Source organism: Vombatus ursinus, unplaced genomic scaffold (genome assembly GCF_900497805.2).
Source record: "Vombatus ursinus unplaced genomic scaffold, bare-nosed wombat genome assembly UNPS02000582.1, whole genome shotgun sequence".
NCBI classification, from domain to species: Eukaryota; Metazoa; Chordata; class Mammalia; order Diprotodontia; family Vombatidae; genus Vombatus; species Vombatus ursinus.
Window position 1 is genome coordinate 38481713 of NW_020940360.1, and position 21822 is coordinate 38503534.

At 35.2% G+C, this 21822-nt stretch overlaps 1 protein-coding gene across 5 annotated transcripts in view; it reads right to left on the reverse strand.

Annotated features, from left to right (window-relative positions):
* Positions 1-21822, reverse strand: part of CDK19 (cyclin dependent kinase 19) — a 207701-nt gene that overhangs the window by 29853 nt on the left and 156026 nt on the right. For all 5 annotated transcript variants that reach the window (XM_027855694.1, XM_027855707.1, XM_027855714.1 and 2 more), the window contains one exon: positions 3361-3418. In XM_027855694.1, coding sequence (XP_027711495.1) covers positions 3361-3418 — 58 coding nt within the window. The remainder of the gene's footprint in view (positions 1-3360; positions 3419-21822) is intronic.

Genomic DNA, 21822 nt, shown 5'->3' on the forward strand with positions numbered 1-21822 from the left:
ATTTGAATAACATATTTCTTTTCCTACAGACCTTTCTTGAAACCCTAGTATTCTCCTTGTCCTCAAATTATCATATGTTTACATACTGTACTCCCCAGTACAATATAAGTTCCCTGAGGTCAGAGACTAGTTGGTTTTTGCCTACTGTCAGTAAATAAGTTAACAAGCACTTATTAAGTGCTTAATATGTGTCAGGCACTAAGCTAAGTACTGGAGCTAGAAAGAAAGGTAAAAATAGAGTCTCCGCCCACAGTGAGAATAGTGAAGACAACATGAAAACAAAGAGACAAAACAAAATCTATACGGTGAAGGTAGGAGGTCATCTCATAGGGAAGGCACTAACAGAGTGAGGAACCTGAAAAGACCTCTTGTAAAAGGTAGAAGTTGAGGTGAATCTTGAAAAGAAGCACAGGAAGCCAGAGGCAGAGGTGAAGAGTGAAGGTATGCTAGCTACAGAGAAGGGCCAATACAAACATAATGAAGAGATGGCGTGCTGCTAGCAACGAACAGCAAGAAGTCCAATGCTGCTAGACTGTACAGTATGTGGAGAGAAGTATAAGAAGCCTGGAGAGGTAGGAAGGGGTAAGGTTTTGAAGGACTTTACATGTCAAGTAGAAGATTTTATATTTTATCCTGAAGATAACAGGGAGCCACTGGAATTTACTGAGTAAGAAGGTGACATGGTCAGGTCTGTGCTTTAAGAAGATGACTTTGACAGTGAGCAGAAGATAGACTGGAGTGGAAAGATTTGGGACAGGGAAACCAACCAGAAGGCAATGATTAAAAAAGCAATAATCCAGATGTGGTGATGAGGCCCTGCTGGGTAGCAGCTGAGTGATGAAAGAAAGGGACATGTGTAAAAGTTGTTGTGCAGGTAGAAATGATAAGACTCAGCAAGAGATTTGATATGTCAGGTGAGTGCAAGTGAGTGCAAGGGTAACATTAAGGTTGCAATCAAGGTGACTGAGAGGATGAATACTGAATAAACAGCCGGCCTGGGAGCCAGGAAGACCTGGGTACAATTCCTGGCCCTGACACATACTGGATATGTCGACCTGGAAAGTCATTTAACCTCTCAGTTCTCTAGGCAATTCTCTAAGACACAAACTTGCACTAGTGAAAGGAATTTCCTCAGCCTGGAGCTCCCTATACCAATGAAATCACAGATCCAATTTTTATCTCCACTCTTACCCCTAGCATATAGTGAAATGCCTTGTAGATGGCAGGGTCTTAATAAATATCTGCTGAACTGAATTGAAACTTGTGGTATTAAGAGCCTAGAAAACAGTTGTAAGTAGTAGTAAAAAGGAAAGACATTTAAAAAAAAGAATCACTAGGATTTGGTGACTGGTTAGCTACAGAGGGCAAAAAGTAAAAAAAGTCAAAGATGATGCTCAGGTTTTGGGATAAATAGGAGAATTATAGCGCTACTGACAAAAATATGTCAGCATTCTAATTATTTTAGTTTTGGACATAATGAGTTTGAAGTGATGGGAGGCAAGTAAAGTTGAAATGTTTAACTAGAATGGAACTAGGTCTTGAGTGAAAAAACAGGTTGGCAAATAGAGACAGTGATGGATTAATTTTATGACTCAAGAAACAGAAAGAAGAACTGATGGTTAAGAACTAAAAGCCTCTGCCAACTTCCAGTTAGGATACAGGGAAAGAAACAAAGAAGGAACTATAAAAGAAAAAGAAACAAGATAATGCAGCATCATAGAAGTCATAAAGGAGTTTTAATAGGTTAGAGCAAGCGATTAACACTGGCTACAAAATGCAAATACTACAAAATCATAAAGAAAAATTACTGAATATTAAGTAATTTGATACTGGAGATTTAAAAAAGGAATGCATAACAAAGAAACTAGAGGGAGTGAGCATGTACCGTACTCAAGGGGTCTAGGAGGAAGAGGAGGAAATATGAAAATAGAAAGAAGCTTGAGTACAGCAAGGTCAAGCAAAGATAAGAGATTTATATATGTATGAAGGAAAGAAAAAAAGAGTAAGCAAAGAGGGAGGAAGCAAAGATACTTGAATGAAAGAGAATATGTGCGGAAGCAATATACAATTCAGGAAAGGATGGGTCCCATGTAAAAAAGTTAGCCTTCAAGAGTACTTGTCCCTTATGACTCATTCAAGGAGAGACCTAATTTGAGATGAAGAGGTAAGTACATGGGATAAGATCATCCACCAAGTTTGATGTGATGAAGCTAAGGAATGGAATTTAGGACTTAAGGAGAATGAGAAAGGAGAACATCTAGGATCCAGCTTTCTTTAGTTTCATACATACACTCAACATACACTTACAAAGCAATTGGCAAGTGGTTGGAAGGGAAGGGAACAAGCATTAATTAATCTCCTACTATGTGCCAGGAACTGTGCTAAAATCTTCTCTCATTTTATCCTCACAACAACTCTGGAAGTTAGATAGTCTTATTACCCCCATTTTACAATGGAAGAAACTGAGGCAGACAGAAGTTAAGTGATATATCCAGCTACTAAGTGACTGAGGCTGAATTTGAACTCAGATCTTCTTGACCCCAGGCTCAGGGCTCTATCCACTGCACTGGCTAGCTGTTATTATTAACATAATATTCTAAGTAAGATTTAAAAGTTTAAGACAATTATTTTACAGGTGAGGAAACTGAGACCCAGAAAGGTTGACTCATCAAAGGTCACACATGTGGCAAAGTGGCAGAGACAATATTTGAAGTGAGAACTTTGACTGAGGTCTGAATTCTTTCCACTGCAATGAGTGGTCTCCTAGCTCTTACTCCTAATCCTAGACAGGGACTTAATAGACCAAAATTACACATGATTATAAATTTCTGGGGTATGTTAAAGACCAGCAGTGGCAGGTATGTCATAAATATAAAGGGTTATGACATGGTACATAATAGGAATTAAATGTGCGTGGCTCTGTGTTAGGTGCTAAAGGGTTATGCGGAGTGAAGTGATATTTAAGTAGAGTTGGATCTAAGAAGTTATGGTTAAGTGATTATATGTAGGCATGTTTCTTAAACTGAGGAGGCAGCACACAAAACCAATGTACAGAAGTTATTACATGAAATTTAATATTTTTGTGGGTTAGTGACTTATCAAAGCTGCTCTATCTTAGATTCATGGAATCTTCAAGTGAAAAGATTCTAAAAGGTACATGGACTTTTTGAGTGAAAAAGAAAAATATTCTAAAAAGAATATTTTTATAAAAAATTTTATGTCTAGATTTTTCAATATTAAAAATGTTCTCTATTCCTCATAATATGTGACAAGGAATTATTATAATTAATAACTATTATAAAGAGCTCTGATAAAGCAATGATAGTCACTTTAAAAATTATTTTAGTCATATTTACCTACCTATTTTGACTCTCCCCCTTTCCGGGCCTTCTCCCATTACTAAGATATTTGCTGGTTTCTAAAAAAAAAAGAAAAAAAAAAGGAGTATTCAAACAATTAAATGGGTATTTCTGACATGTGCAAAAACTACCAAAAATGTTTTCATAAAAGGATGGAAATAACAAATCAATATTTTGTTCAAAATGCCAAACCAATGAGTAAATATCTACTGAGAACTTAATACATAGCATATATATTTTATATTTATTTAAAATGAATACTAACAACTATTTTGTCAGTAAGAGTTAAACAAGATGTATTTGAGAAGCCAGCCTGTGTTATATAAAGCAAATATTTGCATTCATTTTACATGAAGATATAGAAGAGACACTGACACATCATAAAATTATCATTTTATTGGAAGAAATTCTCTTATCAAAAAGTTTATGCAAATTTTTATACCTAATCATTTTATACCCAACCATTTCCTTCATTCAGATGAACAGATATAATACTTTCATTTTTAATATGTAAAGAAACTGTGCTAGGGAAACAAAGTTCAACAGTTTTTTAAACATAGGTAGCTGACAGTTCTCTTACACAAGAATGAGAAATAAGAAATATTTTTATGCATTTTATAGACTGATTGCATCTGTTCCAAGACTGTTATTCATACAATGTTAAGAGTTCTAAGGGAAAACCCTAGCACAGGATGGGAGGGCAAGAATGGATTGTAATCTACAGTCATCCTATGCCACTCTTATCCATATCTTTTCATAAATCTTACCTGAGGGTTCATCAAATATGCTAAGGTCTTCTTCTAGATCTCTTTAACATTGTGTTGGATGGAATATTTGAACTGTCAACTGGTTACCCTACATGGTCATCTTACATCCTTTTCTGGACATATAGTATCTCTCTGGTATGTACCACTTCTGCGCAATTCTTCACTGGTAATACGCTACAATTTACTCTTACTCATCATTGCCCTTTGTATTACCTACAAGTATTTCAAGGCAATTATTTCATGGTTTGCAGGTACAGAGAATAATTTCATTGAGTCAAGAAGCATAAATCCACAAAGCCTACTCTATTTAGCCAGCCCCAAGTCACCAATTAATGAACCCAGACACCCACCCTGACCATCTTGTCATTTTCTTTGCTTTGTGAAAATAACATCATCCCAGCCCCTTACTGAAGTTTTCCACATCGTGGTTCTAGATATTATAATAAAGTAAATATTATCACTGCTTCTGGAAAATGTTCGTTAATTAACTCATGTATGGCTTTACTCATCATTCCTGTGACTTTTCAAGGCAAAATACTTTCCTTCCTAGCCACCATTTCCTTTTTATATTTGTATCCCTTGTCACAGGGCTTGGCATAAATGCATTAAAACTTTTCATTCATTAATTCACTGAAAGGATAGTGACATTAAAAATGGTCTTCCATTGCCAGGAAAAGCTTAGGTACACTACACAATTTCCTAAGGCAATCCAGTCTACACGCCTCCTCTCTGGGTCACTGTTAAACTGTCTTATTTGTCCAAGATATACATACATTGATGAGCCAACTATGAACTGTTTAGTCAACTGCATTTCATACTATGCATACTATGAAGAACGAAAACATTCTGCGGCATGACCAATATATGGATTTATTTTGTTTAACTACACTCATTTGTTACAACAGGGCAGTAGGGGAAAGTAGTGATAGTGAAATTTTTAAAAATAAGAAAAAGAAAAATGAATATTTTAATACACACAGAATTGAACAAAGTCAAGTTTATAAAGGAACTGAGACAAGCATATACTGAGTAGATGTTACTTTTTAAAAAACAAGCTGTATAACAGATTGACAGTGTCATATACAATCAATCCTCTTCGTTTTTCTTTGTATAAGGAAATGTTCAAAATTGTTGATGTTTTCCAAGCTCATAACAATAAAAAACAGATGACTAAGGGTCTCACGAAATGATGTTTATTGTTGCCTTCAGAGACATGATAATGCCAATGCTGTTAATTCATTGAGCAAAGTTAATAACTCAATGGCTGTCTGTTTAATATGTAGATAATATCTGTTGTCACTCCACAGATAACTTTGTTTTACTAGGATGAATGATAAAAATTTTTAAATTAATAATGGATTACACAGAAGAGGCTCTATAATATTCTTAGGTTTGATGCAAGTAAAACTTTGCCACTTGAGAAAATGAGCATTTGCAAAACTTTACCATTAATAGGGAATTCTCTAAGAAATTCTCCATGACTCTAGGAAATAGGTTAGCAAAAATCTCCCAGTTTTTACATTATGGGAATCGAGTGAACCACACTGACTCCATCTTGTGACTCAATTTTGCATCTAACTCAGTACCTTTTCTATTCAACTATGAGCCTAGTCCAATTTCTGTCTTGTGAGGAAACTTTATTCAATTTTAGAAATTGTGAGAAAACTTTATTATATTATTTGAACCAATCCCTGCATGGTGGAAAGCTAGGTAACTACCCTCTACCTGTTGACCAGAAACCCAGTAAGATCCAAAGACTAATACAAGGAAGTTTCTCACAACTATACATCTCAAGAAACCTGCCTCTTATTTGAAAACTGGCCCCATACTGGCCAATCAGTTACTGTTTCCTTGTTCTTTTGACTGAAAACACACTGCTGGGAGGGTTGGGTAGAGACACCTCTTTTTCTTATTTCAGGAAATTAAATTTCTTCACTCTCCCTCTCCCAACTTGGAAAGTCTCTAATCTTTTCTCAATTAGAAATCAGAACATTTAATCTTGCATCCTGGTAAAAAACCTGTTAATTGGTTACATTCAGAGAATAAAAATCTGTCTTCCCCTGTATTCAGACTCCAGTGCCAAGCTGAGGAGGTCATACACTGCTTAATAAACCAATATGTTTGGAAGCTCAGACCTTTGCTTCCTCAGTTATTTCATATTTTACCCATCACAACACCTTGTATGACACTACTATTTAAAGGTGGGGATCACTCTACAAAATTATCTTTCTAGTCACTTCTACTTTAGAAGTTGGTGTGAGTCATGTGTTTGAGGAAAGCCTTTAAAACTGCATTTTATTCTACCTAATTTTTTAAAAATCAACAAACAATAGTCACAATGGAATGTTACGTTGTTTAAATTTCTCAGTCAGTGGTAGGCTTATAAAGATGAGAACTAGGTGCAATTTAACTAGTATGAGGTGGTACCTCAAAGTTGTTTGATTATTAAGACTAAACATTTTTTTCTGAATTGATCCGTAACACTTTGTGTTTCCTCCTTTGAAAAATGTCTATTCATTTCCTTTGACCATTTATTTACTGTGGAATGAGTTACCAATCTGATTTTTAATATCTCACTATCTTCTACATCAATTTTGTCATTTTTTGTAAACATTACCTAAGACTATTATTTCTATTTCAATTATATTGGCTTTTGTTATAAAGTTTTAATGCAGTCAAGTGCATTTATCCTGTTCCCTCAAATTAGTTTCATTTCTCCTCCAAAACTAAGATGAATACTTTATTCCATTGTCTTCCATTTTTTGTGCATGTTCTTTTTTTTTTAATGGTTATGTATACCATCTAGATGGAATTCTTTTTTAAAAAATATTTATTGATACTTTTTGTTTTGTTTCACTACTTCCCTCATAGAGAGCCATCTCATCTTACAAACAAGATAAAAAAAAGAAAATCAGCAAAACCAACGAATATCAAGCCTGCAAATATGTGCAAGGTGGCCCTCCCAACCTCTGCAAAGGGGTGATGGTGTCTTCTCATATCTCTTCTTTGGAGACATACTTGTTTTTTGTAATTTTGAAAAAGTTAGTTGGGAGAGGCTGAAAGGGTTGTTCTTCCTATTTACATTGTCGTAGTCACTGTGTTTATTATCCAAACTAAAACCATTGTGCGTAGATGGTATGAGGTGTAAAGCCAAATTCCTTTCTATTCAAGGTGATAACCAATTTTACAAAGCATGTTTATTAAATAATTTTTCCTCATTTTTCCCCAAATAAATGTTGAAAACATTTTTTGTGATTAAATTGATCTATTTTGCCTATACTTTCTCCTGTTCATTGAAAAGATGAATTTTCCTCCTCTATAAAACTGCAATATTATTCTACTTTTACTACTTAAATTTTTTTCAAATACTTAGATTATTGATCCACTATTAAAGTATATAATGAGATATGGTTCTAATACTATTCCTTATCAGTACTATTTAATTTTCCTAACAGTTTTTATAAAATAATTATTTCTGTGTCATATATTAGTCTATTGTAGCAAATGTTTGATGGCTAAGGTGGTTTCAAGCAAATTTGGTCTACTTATTGTGGCATTTGATCTATTATACTTAAAATTCTTTAGGATATTTTGATAGCCTGTACTGTCTGTTCTTTTATCTATTTTTCATTTTTTGGTGGCTTTAGCTTGTTTAAATAGGCCAGGCTAGAACTACCTCAGTTGTACATGATATATACTCATTTTAGTTCTTGTGTTTTGGTATTAATTTTGATCTTTGCTGTAATCAGTCAATGTTGTTGAAACAAGACAGAGACAACTCACATGAAAATAACTTCTATATCAATGAAGTTGGTTCCAATATGTTAAAATATAATCAATTTCATTTTTGTGATGTCATTTCTTATAATTTATGATGTCATTTATCACCACATCCAGCACCTCCCAACTCTCTTCTCTGAAAAAAATTTGCAATAAATAAGAATGAAGCTTCGGAAAAGCCTATAAGCCTATAACTTCCTTACTTCTTCTTCCTGGAACAATATTTTCCAAAATATTTTTTGCTATCAGAATTTATATTTAAGGCAAGTATTAAATTAAAAGTTGCTTTAATTTGAGGAGTCATATCAAGTTCTTTGTGGACCTTACTAGTATCCAAAATGTCAATGTGAAATCAATAAATACCAATCTGGATACCTAATATTCTCATTTCTAAAAAATGTATAGAAAAAGGATCTACTCATGTATCAACACACTCCTTAATGGTGATATAAGGAAGAGCCAAACTATTGCAATTGATTGTTCTGCCATGAAGGATCACATGATCATAGATTTCAAGTTAGATGGGATCTTAGGGGCCATTTAAATCCAACTCCTCTGTACAGATGAGGAAATAAAGGCCCAAAGGAGGTTAATAAGAACTTGGCCAAAGTCAACACAGACAGTAAGTGGCAAAGCCAAGGTTTAAACTTAGGTGTTCCAATTTCAAATACAGTGTATCATTTCTACTATATCACTATGCCATCACGTAAGTAAATAAAAGGTGTACAGAATACAAGATCTCTCTGTGCTTGTTTGTCTTCTATAAAAAAAAAGTATTTGATTTGGTAGAGTAATTTGTCATCCCAAAGACTGTCTTTCAAAGAGCCTTTCATTTATATATTAAAATCATACATATGTATACACTAAGATAAATTGCTTACATAAAGATACATACAAATAATTTCTTTGACTCTATAATTATTTATAAAATGAAAGATATATACTCACAAAAAATATCTGTCATCATCACAAAGATGTTCAGTACAGAATGAAAAGGTAGGAGTTAGTCTCTACAAATAGTGAATAATTTTTTCTTGAATCAAATCCTGGAACATTTTAGAAGCTCTCTAAGATTCATTAACATTCAAAAGAGTTTGGGCTTAACTATCCACACAAGGAAGAAAAAAAAAGAATGCCTAATGCCCAAAACTAGGCAATCATTTGGAAAGATGACCCAGAGAGCTGGTCTTTCAGTACTGATACCTTGTTTAACTGAGCCAATTCCTGAATAGGAGGAGATGGGGTTGGAATGCCTTTGGGAAATTGTGTAGTGCTTTTAATGACTCCAAGTTTGTAACAAAACAAAAATTTATTAAGTTTGGCAGCAATTCAACTTAGGCTAGCATCTTACACTACATATCACAAGAAGCTCCAAGTGGATACACAATATGAAAGGTTATATAATAAAATAAAAAATTAAAATAGACAACAGGAAAAGGTAACTTTCAAAACAACTATATAGAGGTGGAAAATTCTTAACCAAAACATGAGATAAAAGGGATGATAAAAGATAATTTCCACATAAAATTTTTAAAACTTTTGCACAAACAAAACCTAATGCCAAATAGAAAAAGAAGAAAATCCATTGATGGGAAAGGGAAAAAATACCACCTTGGTATCAAATATTTCTGATCAAAGTCTGACACCCAAGATACATACATACGCACACATGTATACACATATGTGTATACATGTGTGTGTGTGTGTGTTGTGTATGTATACGCAACTGATAGAAATCTCTAAGACCAAGAACACTAATTTGAGACTGGGGAGAGCAGGCTGGCATGGAGAATTCCGTTTAAGAGTTAATAAGCAAAGAACACTATAACATCCCATTTGAAATGTCTGGGAAGTAGAGGTAAGAACTGGAGACAAAAGTAGTCTCAAATTCACAAACATTTTGGAATCTAAAATTCATGTGTATGTTCAGCAATACTACAGATAATGGTTAAGTTTTCAGGTCAGTTCAAAAATCTAATTTAACTTTAAAGTACAATATCATATATCATGGAACCTAGTTGCCATATGCAACGACGCTTCTGTGAGAAAATATACTTAAGAGTTCCACCTCAAATGAGAAAACAAATCTTCCCCTACCCCCATTCCTATGCTGTGAGTAGAGGTTTCACTGACTCAAGGATTTTGTTGGTAGCTCAGTAACTGGGGCAGCAGCTCCAGAAGGCAGGAGATGACGGGGTACAGAAAGAGCTAGACAAGGAATCTTGAGCAAGGAACAGCAAAAGGGTACAAGCGGAAAGCTTCAGAGGGTATGAGTAAAGATCTGTAGGGGTAGGTACATCCTTAGGGCAGCACTCTACGATTCCCAGTCGCTTCATATAGGGGAGGGCTGGGTGGACTCCATGAACTGGTCAATTTGCTTCCCTTTCTACCAGCAAAGGTTAAAATGTTCCCTAACTCTCTTTCATAGAACTGTGAGCACAAAAGGATCACAGAGATTACTGTGTATATCCACTTCATTCTACAGATAAGGAAATTGAAATAGAAAAGTTAAGTGATTTTCCCCTAGGTCACACTTAAAGTAAATGGCACAGAAGGGTTCTGAACCCAGGTAACTCTGACTTCAGGTCAGAATTTTTCCTACTATATTATACTTTTTCTTTTTATTTGTTTAAGTAATCAATTTATTTATTTTTAGTTTTCAACATTAACTTCAATAAGATTTTGAGTTTTAAATTTTCTCTCCCTTCCTTTCCTCTCCCAACCTCTGCAAGATGGCGTGCAATCTCATATAGGTTCTACTTACACATTCATATTAAGCATATTTTCCCATTGGTCATGATGTAAAGAATAATTAGACCTAATGGGAGGAACCATAAGAATGGATTAATATAACAAAACAACAAAGGGAAAGGAGAGCAAATAGTATGCTTCCACCTGCATTCAGACTCCACAGTTCTTTCTGTGGATGTGGGTAGTATTTTCCATCATGAGTCCCTTGGAACTCTGAGTCTTAGATCTATGCATTGCTGAGAACAGCCAAGTCTAGCAAAGTCAGTCATTGCACAGTGTGGCTGTTACTGTGTACAGTGTTCTCCTGGTTCGGCTCATTTCACTCAGTAACAGTTCACATAAGTCTTTTCAGGTTTTTCTGAAGTCCACCTGCTCATCATTTTTTATAGCATAATAGTATTCCATTACATTCATATAACAGAACTTGTTCAGCCATTCCCCAGATGATGGGCAATTTGACTCTGTTCTCTACATATTTTAGAAATGAAGCCTTTATCAGAGACACTGGTTGTAAAAATTCTTTCCCAGTTTTCTGCTTCCCTCCTAATCTTGGATGCACTGGCTTTGTGCAAAAATCTTTCAATTTAATGTAATCAAAATTATCCATTTTGCATTTCATAATGTTCTCTATCTCTTGTTTGATCATAAATTCTTCCCTTCTCCAAAGATCTGAAAGGTAAGCTATTGCTCTCCTAATTTGCTTATAGTATCAGTCTTTATATCTAAATCCTATACCTATTTTGACTTTATCTTGGTATAGGGTATAAGTATATTATAGCTTTTAAAAACGGGTCTTTTGGGTACACAAAAGATTTCAGTGAAGATTCACCTTCAGAAGAAAATCTGACTTTGACTATTTACTAATCTCCTTACAGGTCAAGTATAGAGGGTCTAAGGCAAAGAACAGAAATGGCCCTAATAAAGAGTTCAGTCAGGAACTTGAGATGATGCCAAATAAAACCAATACTGGAGCTAGGAAAAAGATAAGGGGAGTAAAGATTGGACCTTTTCTTGTCTGCTCTACCCTGAATTGATCTGGGTTTGAGGTGAAAAGTGTGCACATCTAGGGTGGGGAATGGAGGACAAGAGAAACAGTCCTAGGCAGCACACACTAAGAGAGAGGGGTAAGAAAACGTCCAAGCAGGAGGCAGTGAGGAAAGGGAGTGGAGTTCTTGTGTCTACTAAAAAATCAGATGGGAGCAGCTGTTCATATATGAGATATGCATCGCTAAGTTTAAATAAATACACCTGGGGGTGCCAATAAAGAAGCGAAGTATCAGGATAGAAAAAGTAATAGTTGGATTCACAAGAATGAGAGAAAAAGAGGAAGACATGACCCACAGAGAGAAGAAAGGAACAAGAAATGATTCTTGAAGAATACCCACTGTTAAATAGCATAATAAAACTAATAAAATTAGAATTAAATATTTTTCTACTACTTTCACATACCAGTCTTTTATATAGATCTTTAGGTAACTTATAATACTAAACAATAACAAATTGAAGATATTAAAGGTGAAAAAAAAACCCAAAAGATAAAGGAACAAAAAGTATTTCCATTAAAAGAGAAAAAGAAATTAAAACTGGAATGCTGAAAATAAAAGAACCTATAAATAGCAGAATAAAAGGTCCTTATAATAAGGCCATGTTAGAGCAGAGTGAAATGTTTTTAAATTTAGAATTTCAATAGTAATTATTTTACAAGATGAAATCAGAACAGTGAATTTATTGAGAAAAGGAAGGAATGTAATCACCTTTGTATTGGTAAGAAAGAAGCTGGGAATTATTATTCTTCCAGTAGGATTCACCTTTTCAAAAGGGCGGTCATAACTATAGCTCCCCCTTTCTAAATTAAAAGTAAACTAGAGTCGGGTTCATGTGAGACCTGAAGTAAATCTGAATGAATATTTCTTAACATTAACAGTTTGATGATAACAATTACAGTAGTAATTTACATGAGTATATTACTTTGAAATCTTAAAAGCATTTTCTTATCTATCAGCTCAGAATCAGAGGGAAGGTAGGAATAAAATCAGAGCAAGTTATATCCATTCCCTACAGCTTGAATTTAAAGAAATAGTTAAATCATCATGCTCTGCATATTTTGGTTGAGATAGTTTCAGTAGTGGTGAATTTAAATGATGTCATATTCTAAAGAAAAAGGAACCTGCCCCACCCCTTTACCTTCCAGAGTGAGAAAACTGCACAAAAGCTGTACTGACCTACTTACATTCCAATTAACACAAACTTGCTTTATTAAAAACTCTTCCCCTCACTGTGAACACAAAACGCCAGCTGTGAAAGAAAAACGATACTGCTGGGTTTGCACACTCTGGTTACCATAGTAACTGCAGAAATGGCAGAAGTTGGAAGTTTCATATTTAAGTTATCAGCAATAAAAGCAAATAGACAAATCGATAAGATGTACTATTTTAATTTGAATTGTATTTTAAAGGCAAAAATATCAAGGGATTTTATACATAATAATATCCAAGCAAACCTTTGAAATGTGTTACAGAAACACAATTTTAAACCATTTAGTTAATCCTTGATTTAATATTTATACTGTTTTAAATTATCAATACAACTGCTTTTTCTCCCCCTTGTAACCAGAAAACTCAAGGTGTTAAAATAGATTTCTATTAGTTGATACATATCACAAGAACTTATGGTTATTAAACCTCTGCAATTTTTTTTTCTTAAAAAAAAAAAATCAGTTTAATTCAACAGTCAACACCTTCTAAGTACATGGTAAAATGAAACCATACGAAAAGTTGATATGAGACTCAAAAATACTCTATGTTTGGCCAACTAAACTATAAAGTCAAAGACATTAGAGAATCATATATTCAAGTACAACTGCTGATAATCCTGAAGAGAAGAAAAACAATTAAAGCATAACAGGAATAATTCTGTAAAATTGGACAGTTGTATGATAATATTAACAACTACATCTGTTCTTTTAAATCCGATGGTGGCACACACTTCACCTCACATCTGACTCATTTTATGCTCCTTTCCTCACACTACTTTCTATTGTTGCTACAGAACAAACAAAAGAAATGTCTGTTGCAATGTGCAGCACAATGAATGATCTATTGTTAAATGAAGGGTTCTGCTACACCCTTTAAACAATCACTTGCTAATAGAGGCAGTATATTTCAATGCATCTAACCTTTAAATAAAAAGCTTATTGATCAATTATTATAATGTTTAAAATATAATGTAGTTGCCTACTTTCCTTGTGTTTCTCATTAATATCAACAGGTCAAAGGTCTGTGATTTCATCATTTTGAGAATTTCTTCCATAACCCATTAAAACTTTAACATCTTAGAGAGCTGTCTGAAGTTCAGAAAAGTATTTATGAGCTTCAAACAACTAGCATCTGAATTCAGGTCTTCCTGACTCCAAGTCCAAGGTTTTACCCACTATACTATATATCTCATTTTTAAACATCTAGAAAATCATGAAGATAAGAACATGTGAACTGCTAGACTAGGGCAGACCTATAAATGGTTCATGAAGTCCAATATTCTGCACTGACTTACAAACGTAAGGGATATAATCATGTATGTATGTTATGTAAAATTATGTGTGTGTGTGTGTGTATATATATATATATATATATACACACACATATATAATATTAGTTTTTCTTAATAACACATCATGGATATAATCCGTGAAGATATCTAAACTTTTTCAAATGTATTTGTATTTTCCTGCTTATCTCACATTTCTTGGGGGCGATACTTGATTCCCTAAGTTTATAACCCACCATATGAAGTAATGCTTCCTTTCATTTATCCTAAACTAAATTTTTAAGCTTTACAGGATGCCCCCTTGTTGTAATACACAAAATTGTCAACTTATGAAGTGCTTATATTTCAAAAGTCCATACACAGGCAGATTAGAATACAAAACATGTTTAGTACGAATGTGATTATTTCCCACAGAAACAATGTTGTAAATCATGTTTAGGTTCATGAGAAAAGGCAATAATAAAAGACAAAGGGTCTTAGTAAGACTTTTATGGAGATTCTGAAAGGGACTTTGGGGCACCCTGAGTGTTCTTAGAAACTGACAGCATTAAATTTTTATAACATTCATTTGTACTTCAACTCTTGTAGCTTTCCTTTTTCCTTACTACAAGTGAACCACTATCATTTTTTCAGTCATAATTAGGTTCATTTATTCTGACTCACTAATGAAATGGAGAGTGAATGAGGATACCTTACCACCCTAAATAAAGAGAGTGGCCTCCAAGTCTGATGAAGGGAAGAATGACATTGATGTGTATGATTACCTTTGTAAATTGGGCGTTCATAAATTCAGAAATGTCAGATTCATAGAATTTTGATGTTCACCTTATCCATACTGCTCAGAATTTTATTGGCTTCACATGCATCTCCTTTTTTAGACTTCGTCTTTCTTTTTTCTATCATATCAACTCTTGGTCTGAGGTTGACTACATTTGCTGCTGAAAATCCTACAGAAGAAGCAAGTATGGTGTATTGGAAAGAACTTTAGACTGGGAACTTTAAAAAACTGTTCCAGTCCTCACTTTCCACATAGTCCAAGCTATGTGGCATTAGAGAAGTCACAAACTCCACTCCTCAGTTTCCACATAAATTAGGAGATTAGATGTCTCCTAAGGTTCCTTTTACCTTCAGCATTATATGATTATGATTCCCTAAGCACCTGAAAATTTGTAAAGCTTTACAAATACTATTTCATTTGAGCCTCACCCTGGGATATAAATACTATTGTTATCCCAATTTTACAGATGAGGAAACTGAGGCTAAGAGAAGTTAAACAATCTGCCTAAGTCACACAGCTAATAAATGCTTGAGACAAAATTTAAATTCAGATCTTCCTGACTCCAAGTCCAACACTCTATCTACTATGTTATCCAGCTGTCTTCTGACCTTATATAACAATTTTTACATTTACTTTTCTAATTATTCACACAATATTTATATATTTTAAAATTTTCATTTGGAAAGTATATAACATCACTTCATTTGTAAAAGTGTTTTTTTTCCACTGTTATTTTCCTCCATCACTTCAAGAGCATTATGAGCTGTAAGCACCAAATCTATGATCCTATAATTCCTATGGTAAACTGAAATTTGAGAAAATCCATTAAGCACTAGGACTGATACTAGTCTTTTTCTGAGAAGGGTGATTCTCCTTCCTCCAGTCATCTCCACCCCACCCCCACCCCTTAAAACTATCCCACACAATGCTGTCAGACTAATTTTCCCTAAATGCAATAGTGATATAACTACTCCCTTGCACAAAAAACTTCACTGGATCACCAGTGTCTATGACATAAAATCCAATTTCTTGACCTGGCATTCAAATCTCTCCATCATCTCTGGGAGCAGCCTGCTCCTAAAAAGAGCTGGAGGAATTCATGAAGCTATGGTAATTAGGAGTTCTATAAATTTGTTACATAATCTTCAATGGGTCCTCAATGTAGAAAGACAATCCTTACATAACTGATTTACTTTCCCACTCACCACAGCTGCTGTTCTAAAGCTGTCAATCTTTACAACCCTCCTCAAACCTTCCATGAGACCCTCTGCCCTCAACCTCAGAGATGAAGACCTTGCCTCATACTTCACTAAAAAAAAAATTGAGGTCATTTGCTAAGAGCTTCTTTTTTTTTCATTAGTTTATTTTGATTTATCAACAATCACTTCCATAAGCTTTTGAGTTTTAAATTTTTCTCCCCCTCCCTCCCCAAGACGCACAATCTAATATAGGCTATACATATACAATTCTATTAAACATATTTTCACATTAGTGATGTAAGTAAGAATTAGAACCAATAGGAGGAACCACCAGAAAGAGGAAACAAAACAGCAAATAGTACGCTTTTATCTGCATTCAAATTCCATATGTCTTTCTTTGGATGTGGATAGCATTTTCCATCATGAGACCTTTGAATATGTCTTAGATCCTTGCATTGCTGAGAAGGGCTAAGTCTGTCAATGTCAGTCATTACACAACGTGGCTGTTACTGTGTACAACATTCTCCTGGTTCTGCTCACTTCACTCAGCATCAGTCCATATAGGTCTTTCCAGGTTTTTCAGAAGTCTGCCTAGAGCTTCCTCTTCTCCCTTCTTCTCAAGCAAAATCCCTTTATAGACACCCTTAATCCTATCTTCTCCATTACTTAACCTACACAGTCCACATAGAGCAACAATGGTGAAAAGATACTGTATTTCTACCCATTCAGTCTTCTTGGGCTCAGATGACTTCCAGGGGGAATTGAAATTATTTTAAGACATCTTTTAAGAAAAACTTCCAAAATTGTGCTGATTGGCCACAGAGACATTTCCAGTTCAATGCAGAATAAGCATTTCTACTACAAAGGAAGAAAATGACAGATAAAAGGGCCGCGGGGGTGGGGGAGGAAGGATTGTAAAGATTGCTTGATGAAAGTAAAAAGAATGTAAGGGGAGGTATGAGGGAATAGGTGTTTTTCCTTTAGTGGTTTAAATTTCTTTACCTCGATCCCTAAAAGGTGAACACCATTCTGTGTCTCTCTCATTGCTTTTTTCCTCCTGCCCATTCCCTAAATCCAAGATATGCAGGGGTGGAGGATATGTATAGTTAGAGTTGAGAAGAGGGAGCTTTCCTAATTTTGATCAATCAATTCAATCCAATTTGACAAGCCTTTATCAAGGAAATGTTATGTATAAAGTACTAAGCCAGCACTGGGAACACACAAAGACAAAAAATAAAACAGATTTTACCCTCAAGAAGCTTAATGAAAGGATACAATATACATACAGGTAAAGAAAGGATAATATGAGAAGTTAAATAGCACTAACAACTGGAGAGAATCAAAGAATGATTCACCTAAGTCAAGAGTTCTTAACTTGAGGTCCAAGAACTTGTATTTTTTAAGATTTGGATAACTGTATTTCAATGTTTTCTTTGTAACCCCATGTATCTTATTTTATGAATTTAAAAACTTTATTCCAAGAAGAGGTTCACACTCCCAAATGGGTCCATGACACAAAAAAGGTTAAGAATTCCTATCCTAATGTTAACCGTGAAGGAAAATGATGACTCTGAGAAAGGAAGATAAGGAGGGAGTGTCTATCAAACATGGGAAATGGCTTCTACCAAAGAACTGAAATTGGAGATGAAATGTGAAATTCAGCCAATAGGCCAGTTTGGCTGAAACCCAGAGAGTGTGCAAAGGAATATATGAAACCACCAACCAACAAATACTTATTTAGGGCCTCCTTCTATGTTAGATGCTGTAAGGGAAGTAAGTAAGACAGTTCCTAATAATGTATTTCAGGTTTTCATTACGAAATCTAATTAGGATCTTCAAACCTCAGTTAAATCACATACATAAAATAGGATATTTATGACAAGCTAATCACTTGAACTATCTTGGTTTATTATTTTAGAAGAACAGTTCTATAAGTAGAATAATTAGTAGGCATCATTAGCTTTAAATCTGGTTGCTATATTTTGTAGCTAGCTGGAATTAATTTTAGAAAAAACAAAAAGAAACGATTCTGTCAGAGGAATCTGGTAAAGCTGCTAGAAGGTTTTGAATAATGTAGTGGTGGCAGAAAGTGATCAACGAGTACAACTATAATGGAAAGAAATGTATGTTGAAAAGTCAGCTTCATTTGCCACAGGACCTAGATGACTGAAAAGTTCTGTGCACTAGAGAGTAAAACATGTTCTAGGCTGCAGAAAACTACCATGGGTTGTTTGCTGGAAACATCCAAGAAAATGAGTGTAGCCTGAACTGAGGAAGGGAGGCATTCTCAACTATTACTGCAACATATGGGGTCATAATGATCTGGCAAAGGAAATGTTCTACATCAGCAATAAGCTCTTTCTTTCACTGGGTGCATTCCAAAGACCAGAGTACCTCATCACTATCAACAAAACCAAGTTGGTTTTTTCCCCCAGTCAGCTACATTGATTTACAAAGACTGATTTACAAAGATATTATTTTATATCATGGTTATATTAATGTAATAATTTGTAAACCAAAACACTGACAATGTTTGATCTTGACCTAATCCATCTATCACTGAAAGGCTTGCTAATAGAAGCAACAAGAAAATTAAATTAAAATATCACCACATTTCTCACTTAAAATACGCAAAATGCTTTTGTCAATTTCTGTATTCCAAGTTATTTCTCCCTGATGTAAACAAAAAAATTTCCCTGGGCCTCAGTTTGCTCATTTGTAAAATGAACAGATTAGAACACATAGCCTCTGAGGTTGCTTCCAGCTATGTTCACATGATTCTATTATTAAATATGATTCTAATATTAAAGTCAATAAATGTCATCAATCTACTCCAAAGTTATCTTTTTTTTTCCCTTAAATTTCACAAACCTAAGAGGTTACTGATAGAGAAGGTAATTCTAAGGGCTTTTTAAAGACAGTATTTGCTTAAATTAGGAGAGTCTGCAGGATGAAAATAATGGGAAATGTTGGTGCTATCTTGTTAAAGGAAAAAGGGGACAGAATAAGGGAGCCAGAAACATACCCCTGAAAATATAAGACTGAAAAAATTGACAGAAGAAAAAAAACACACCTAATTTGATAATGATGATGACAACTAGATAATAATAACAGTAACAAAAATCCTCATAGTAACTTCCAATCCCCTAGTTCTTCCCCAAGCTGAAACTTTAGCAGAGGCTACACTCTTCCCTTCACTATTTCAATCTGTTGGTAAACCAAATCAACTCTACACGAACCTCCACCCTGGAATTCCATTGCTTCCTTGTACTACAGACATTCATACATAGTCAAACTCCAACCCTTGATTATTTCCACTATCCTCTGCCTTCATTTAGAGGTACCTGGTGGTATAGTGGATAGAGCCTTGGGCCTAGAGTCAGGAAGTACTGAGCTCAAAAACAGCCTCAGACAATTACCAGTTGTATTATCCCAGGCAAGTCACTTAACCTCTCTGCCTCAATTTCCTCAACTGCAAAATGAGGGTAATAATAGCACCTATCTCCGAGGGCTGTTATGAATATCAAATGAGATAATATTTGTGAAAATTACTTAGCAAAATGCCTAGCTCATGTTGTTAAGTCATTTTTCAATCCCATCCAATTCTCTGAGACCCCATTTGGGTTTTCCTGGCAAAGATACTGGATTGGTTTGCCATTTCCTTCTCTAGTTAATTTTACAGAAGAAGAACTAAGGCAAACAGGGTTAAGTGACTTACCCAGGATCACACAGCTAATAAGTGTCTACGGTCAGATTTGAATTTAGGAAGATGGATCTTCCTGACTCCAGGCCCAGCACTCTACCCACTGGGATACCTACCTGCTATATAAATGCTTATTCCCTCCCTTCCCCCTTCAACTATTCACATACTGCAGAAAATAATCACCGAATTATGCCAACTAAGTCCTCTACAAATTTATGTAACGTAATCTCAACAAGGCCCTCACTGCAGCAAGGCAATTCTTTTACTTTTTCTTCATCAATTCACTATCTTGCTCCTCGCTCCCTGCTCTTGGCAGATGAGGACCTACCTTCATATTTTACCCTTCCTCTGTATCTCATATCACTCAAGTGTCTGCTTACACTACCTTCTCCTTCACTCTGATTTCAGAAAGAAGAGGTGACCCTTCTTCTTGCCTAGGCAATCCCTTTTATATATATCCTGGGTCCCACTCCCTATGGTCTACTCCAGCAGAATGCCCCCATTATCATTCCCACTTTCTCTCTCTCTCCCCTCAGCATCTCCCTATCTACTGGCTCCTTCACTCCTTCCCATAAACATACCCATGACTCTCGATCCATAAAATGCCCTCATTTGATCCTATCATCCCTATTAGCTATTACATCATATGTGTCCTCTTCATAGTTAAATTCCATGAAAAAGCCAACTATACTCCGTGCTTTCACTTCTTAAATCCTTGTAATCTGGCTTCTGACCAGGCATGAAGTGATGACAGTCTGTTACTGAGTGGTGGCAGTATCAGAGGGGAAAGGGGGGCATATTTGAGAAATTTTTTTTTTCTTTTAGGTGAGGCAATTCGGGTTAAGTGACTTGCCCAGGGTAACACACCTAGTAAGTGTTAAGTGTCTGGGGCCAAATTTGAACTCAGGTCCTCCTGACTCCAAGGCCAGTGTTCTACCCACCACGCCACCGAGCTGCCCCAAGAAATGTTTTAAAGGTAAAAGCAACAGGCCTTGGCAACAAATTGGATATGAAATGTGAGAAAGAGTGAGGCATTGAGGATGATAACTAGCTTACAAGCCTGGGGGGCCAGGTAAGAGAGAGGGAAGAAGGGATGAAGAGATTAAATAAGGAGTGAGCATTTATATAGTGCCTACTATGTGCCAGCATTGTGCTAAGCTCTTTATAAATATTATCTCATTTGATCCTCACACTTTTTTTTATCCTATTATTATCATCTCCCTTTTATAGCTGAGGAAACTGAGACAAAGAACAGTTACGTGATTTGCCCAGGGTCACACAGCTAGTAAGTATCTGAAACCAGAACTAAATTGAATTCCAGGTCTAGAGCTCTATCCGCTGCTTAATAAGGAAATCTGGAAGGCAGGGGGTAGGGGGAGATAATCAGTTCAATTTTGGACATGTTGAATTTAATATGTCTACAGGACAGGTACATACCACTGGATTCAATGGATGTGACCAAAAGTGGCTTATCTACACATGGAACCTAGAAACAACTAAGATGCAAAAGTGGAATCAAGAGAATCTCCATTGGTGGCATCCACGTGAACTCAGCTAACAATATGTTAACAAATGGGCCTCAAAAAATGGCTGAGTCATACAGACTTATTTGTGCAAACAGAGGGTTTTATCCAATTCAAGATCAGGATACTACCACTAGAAACTGCAGGAATGGTTGTCCTTAAGAAGACCAAATTTAGTGATCAATGTAGATTATACAAGGAAACAGCCAAGACTGTGGAACATACAACTGCAGAGTAGAAAAATTTAGCACTAACTGAATACTGATGACTACAATCAGACATAAGAAACTCACCTAATCTTTCATGGACTGTCAAATAATAGATTCCATACTATAAATAAAGACCTCAAAGTATTCTGGAAAACTCAACCAATAAGCCATACTACAACTGCATCATAATCACAAATCAAGCTCTTGACC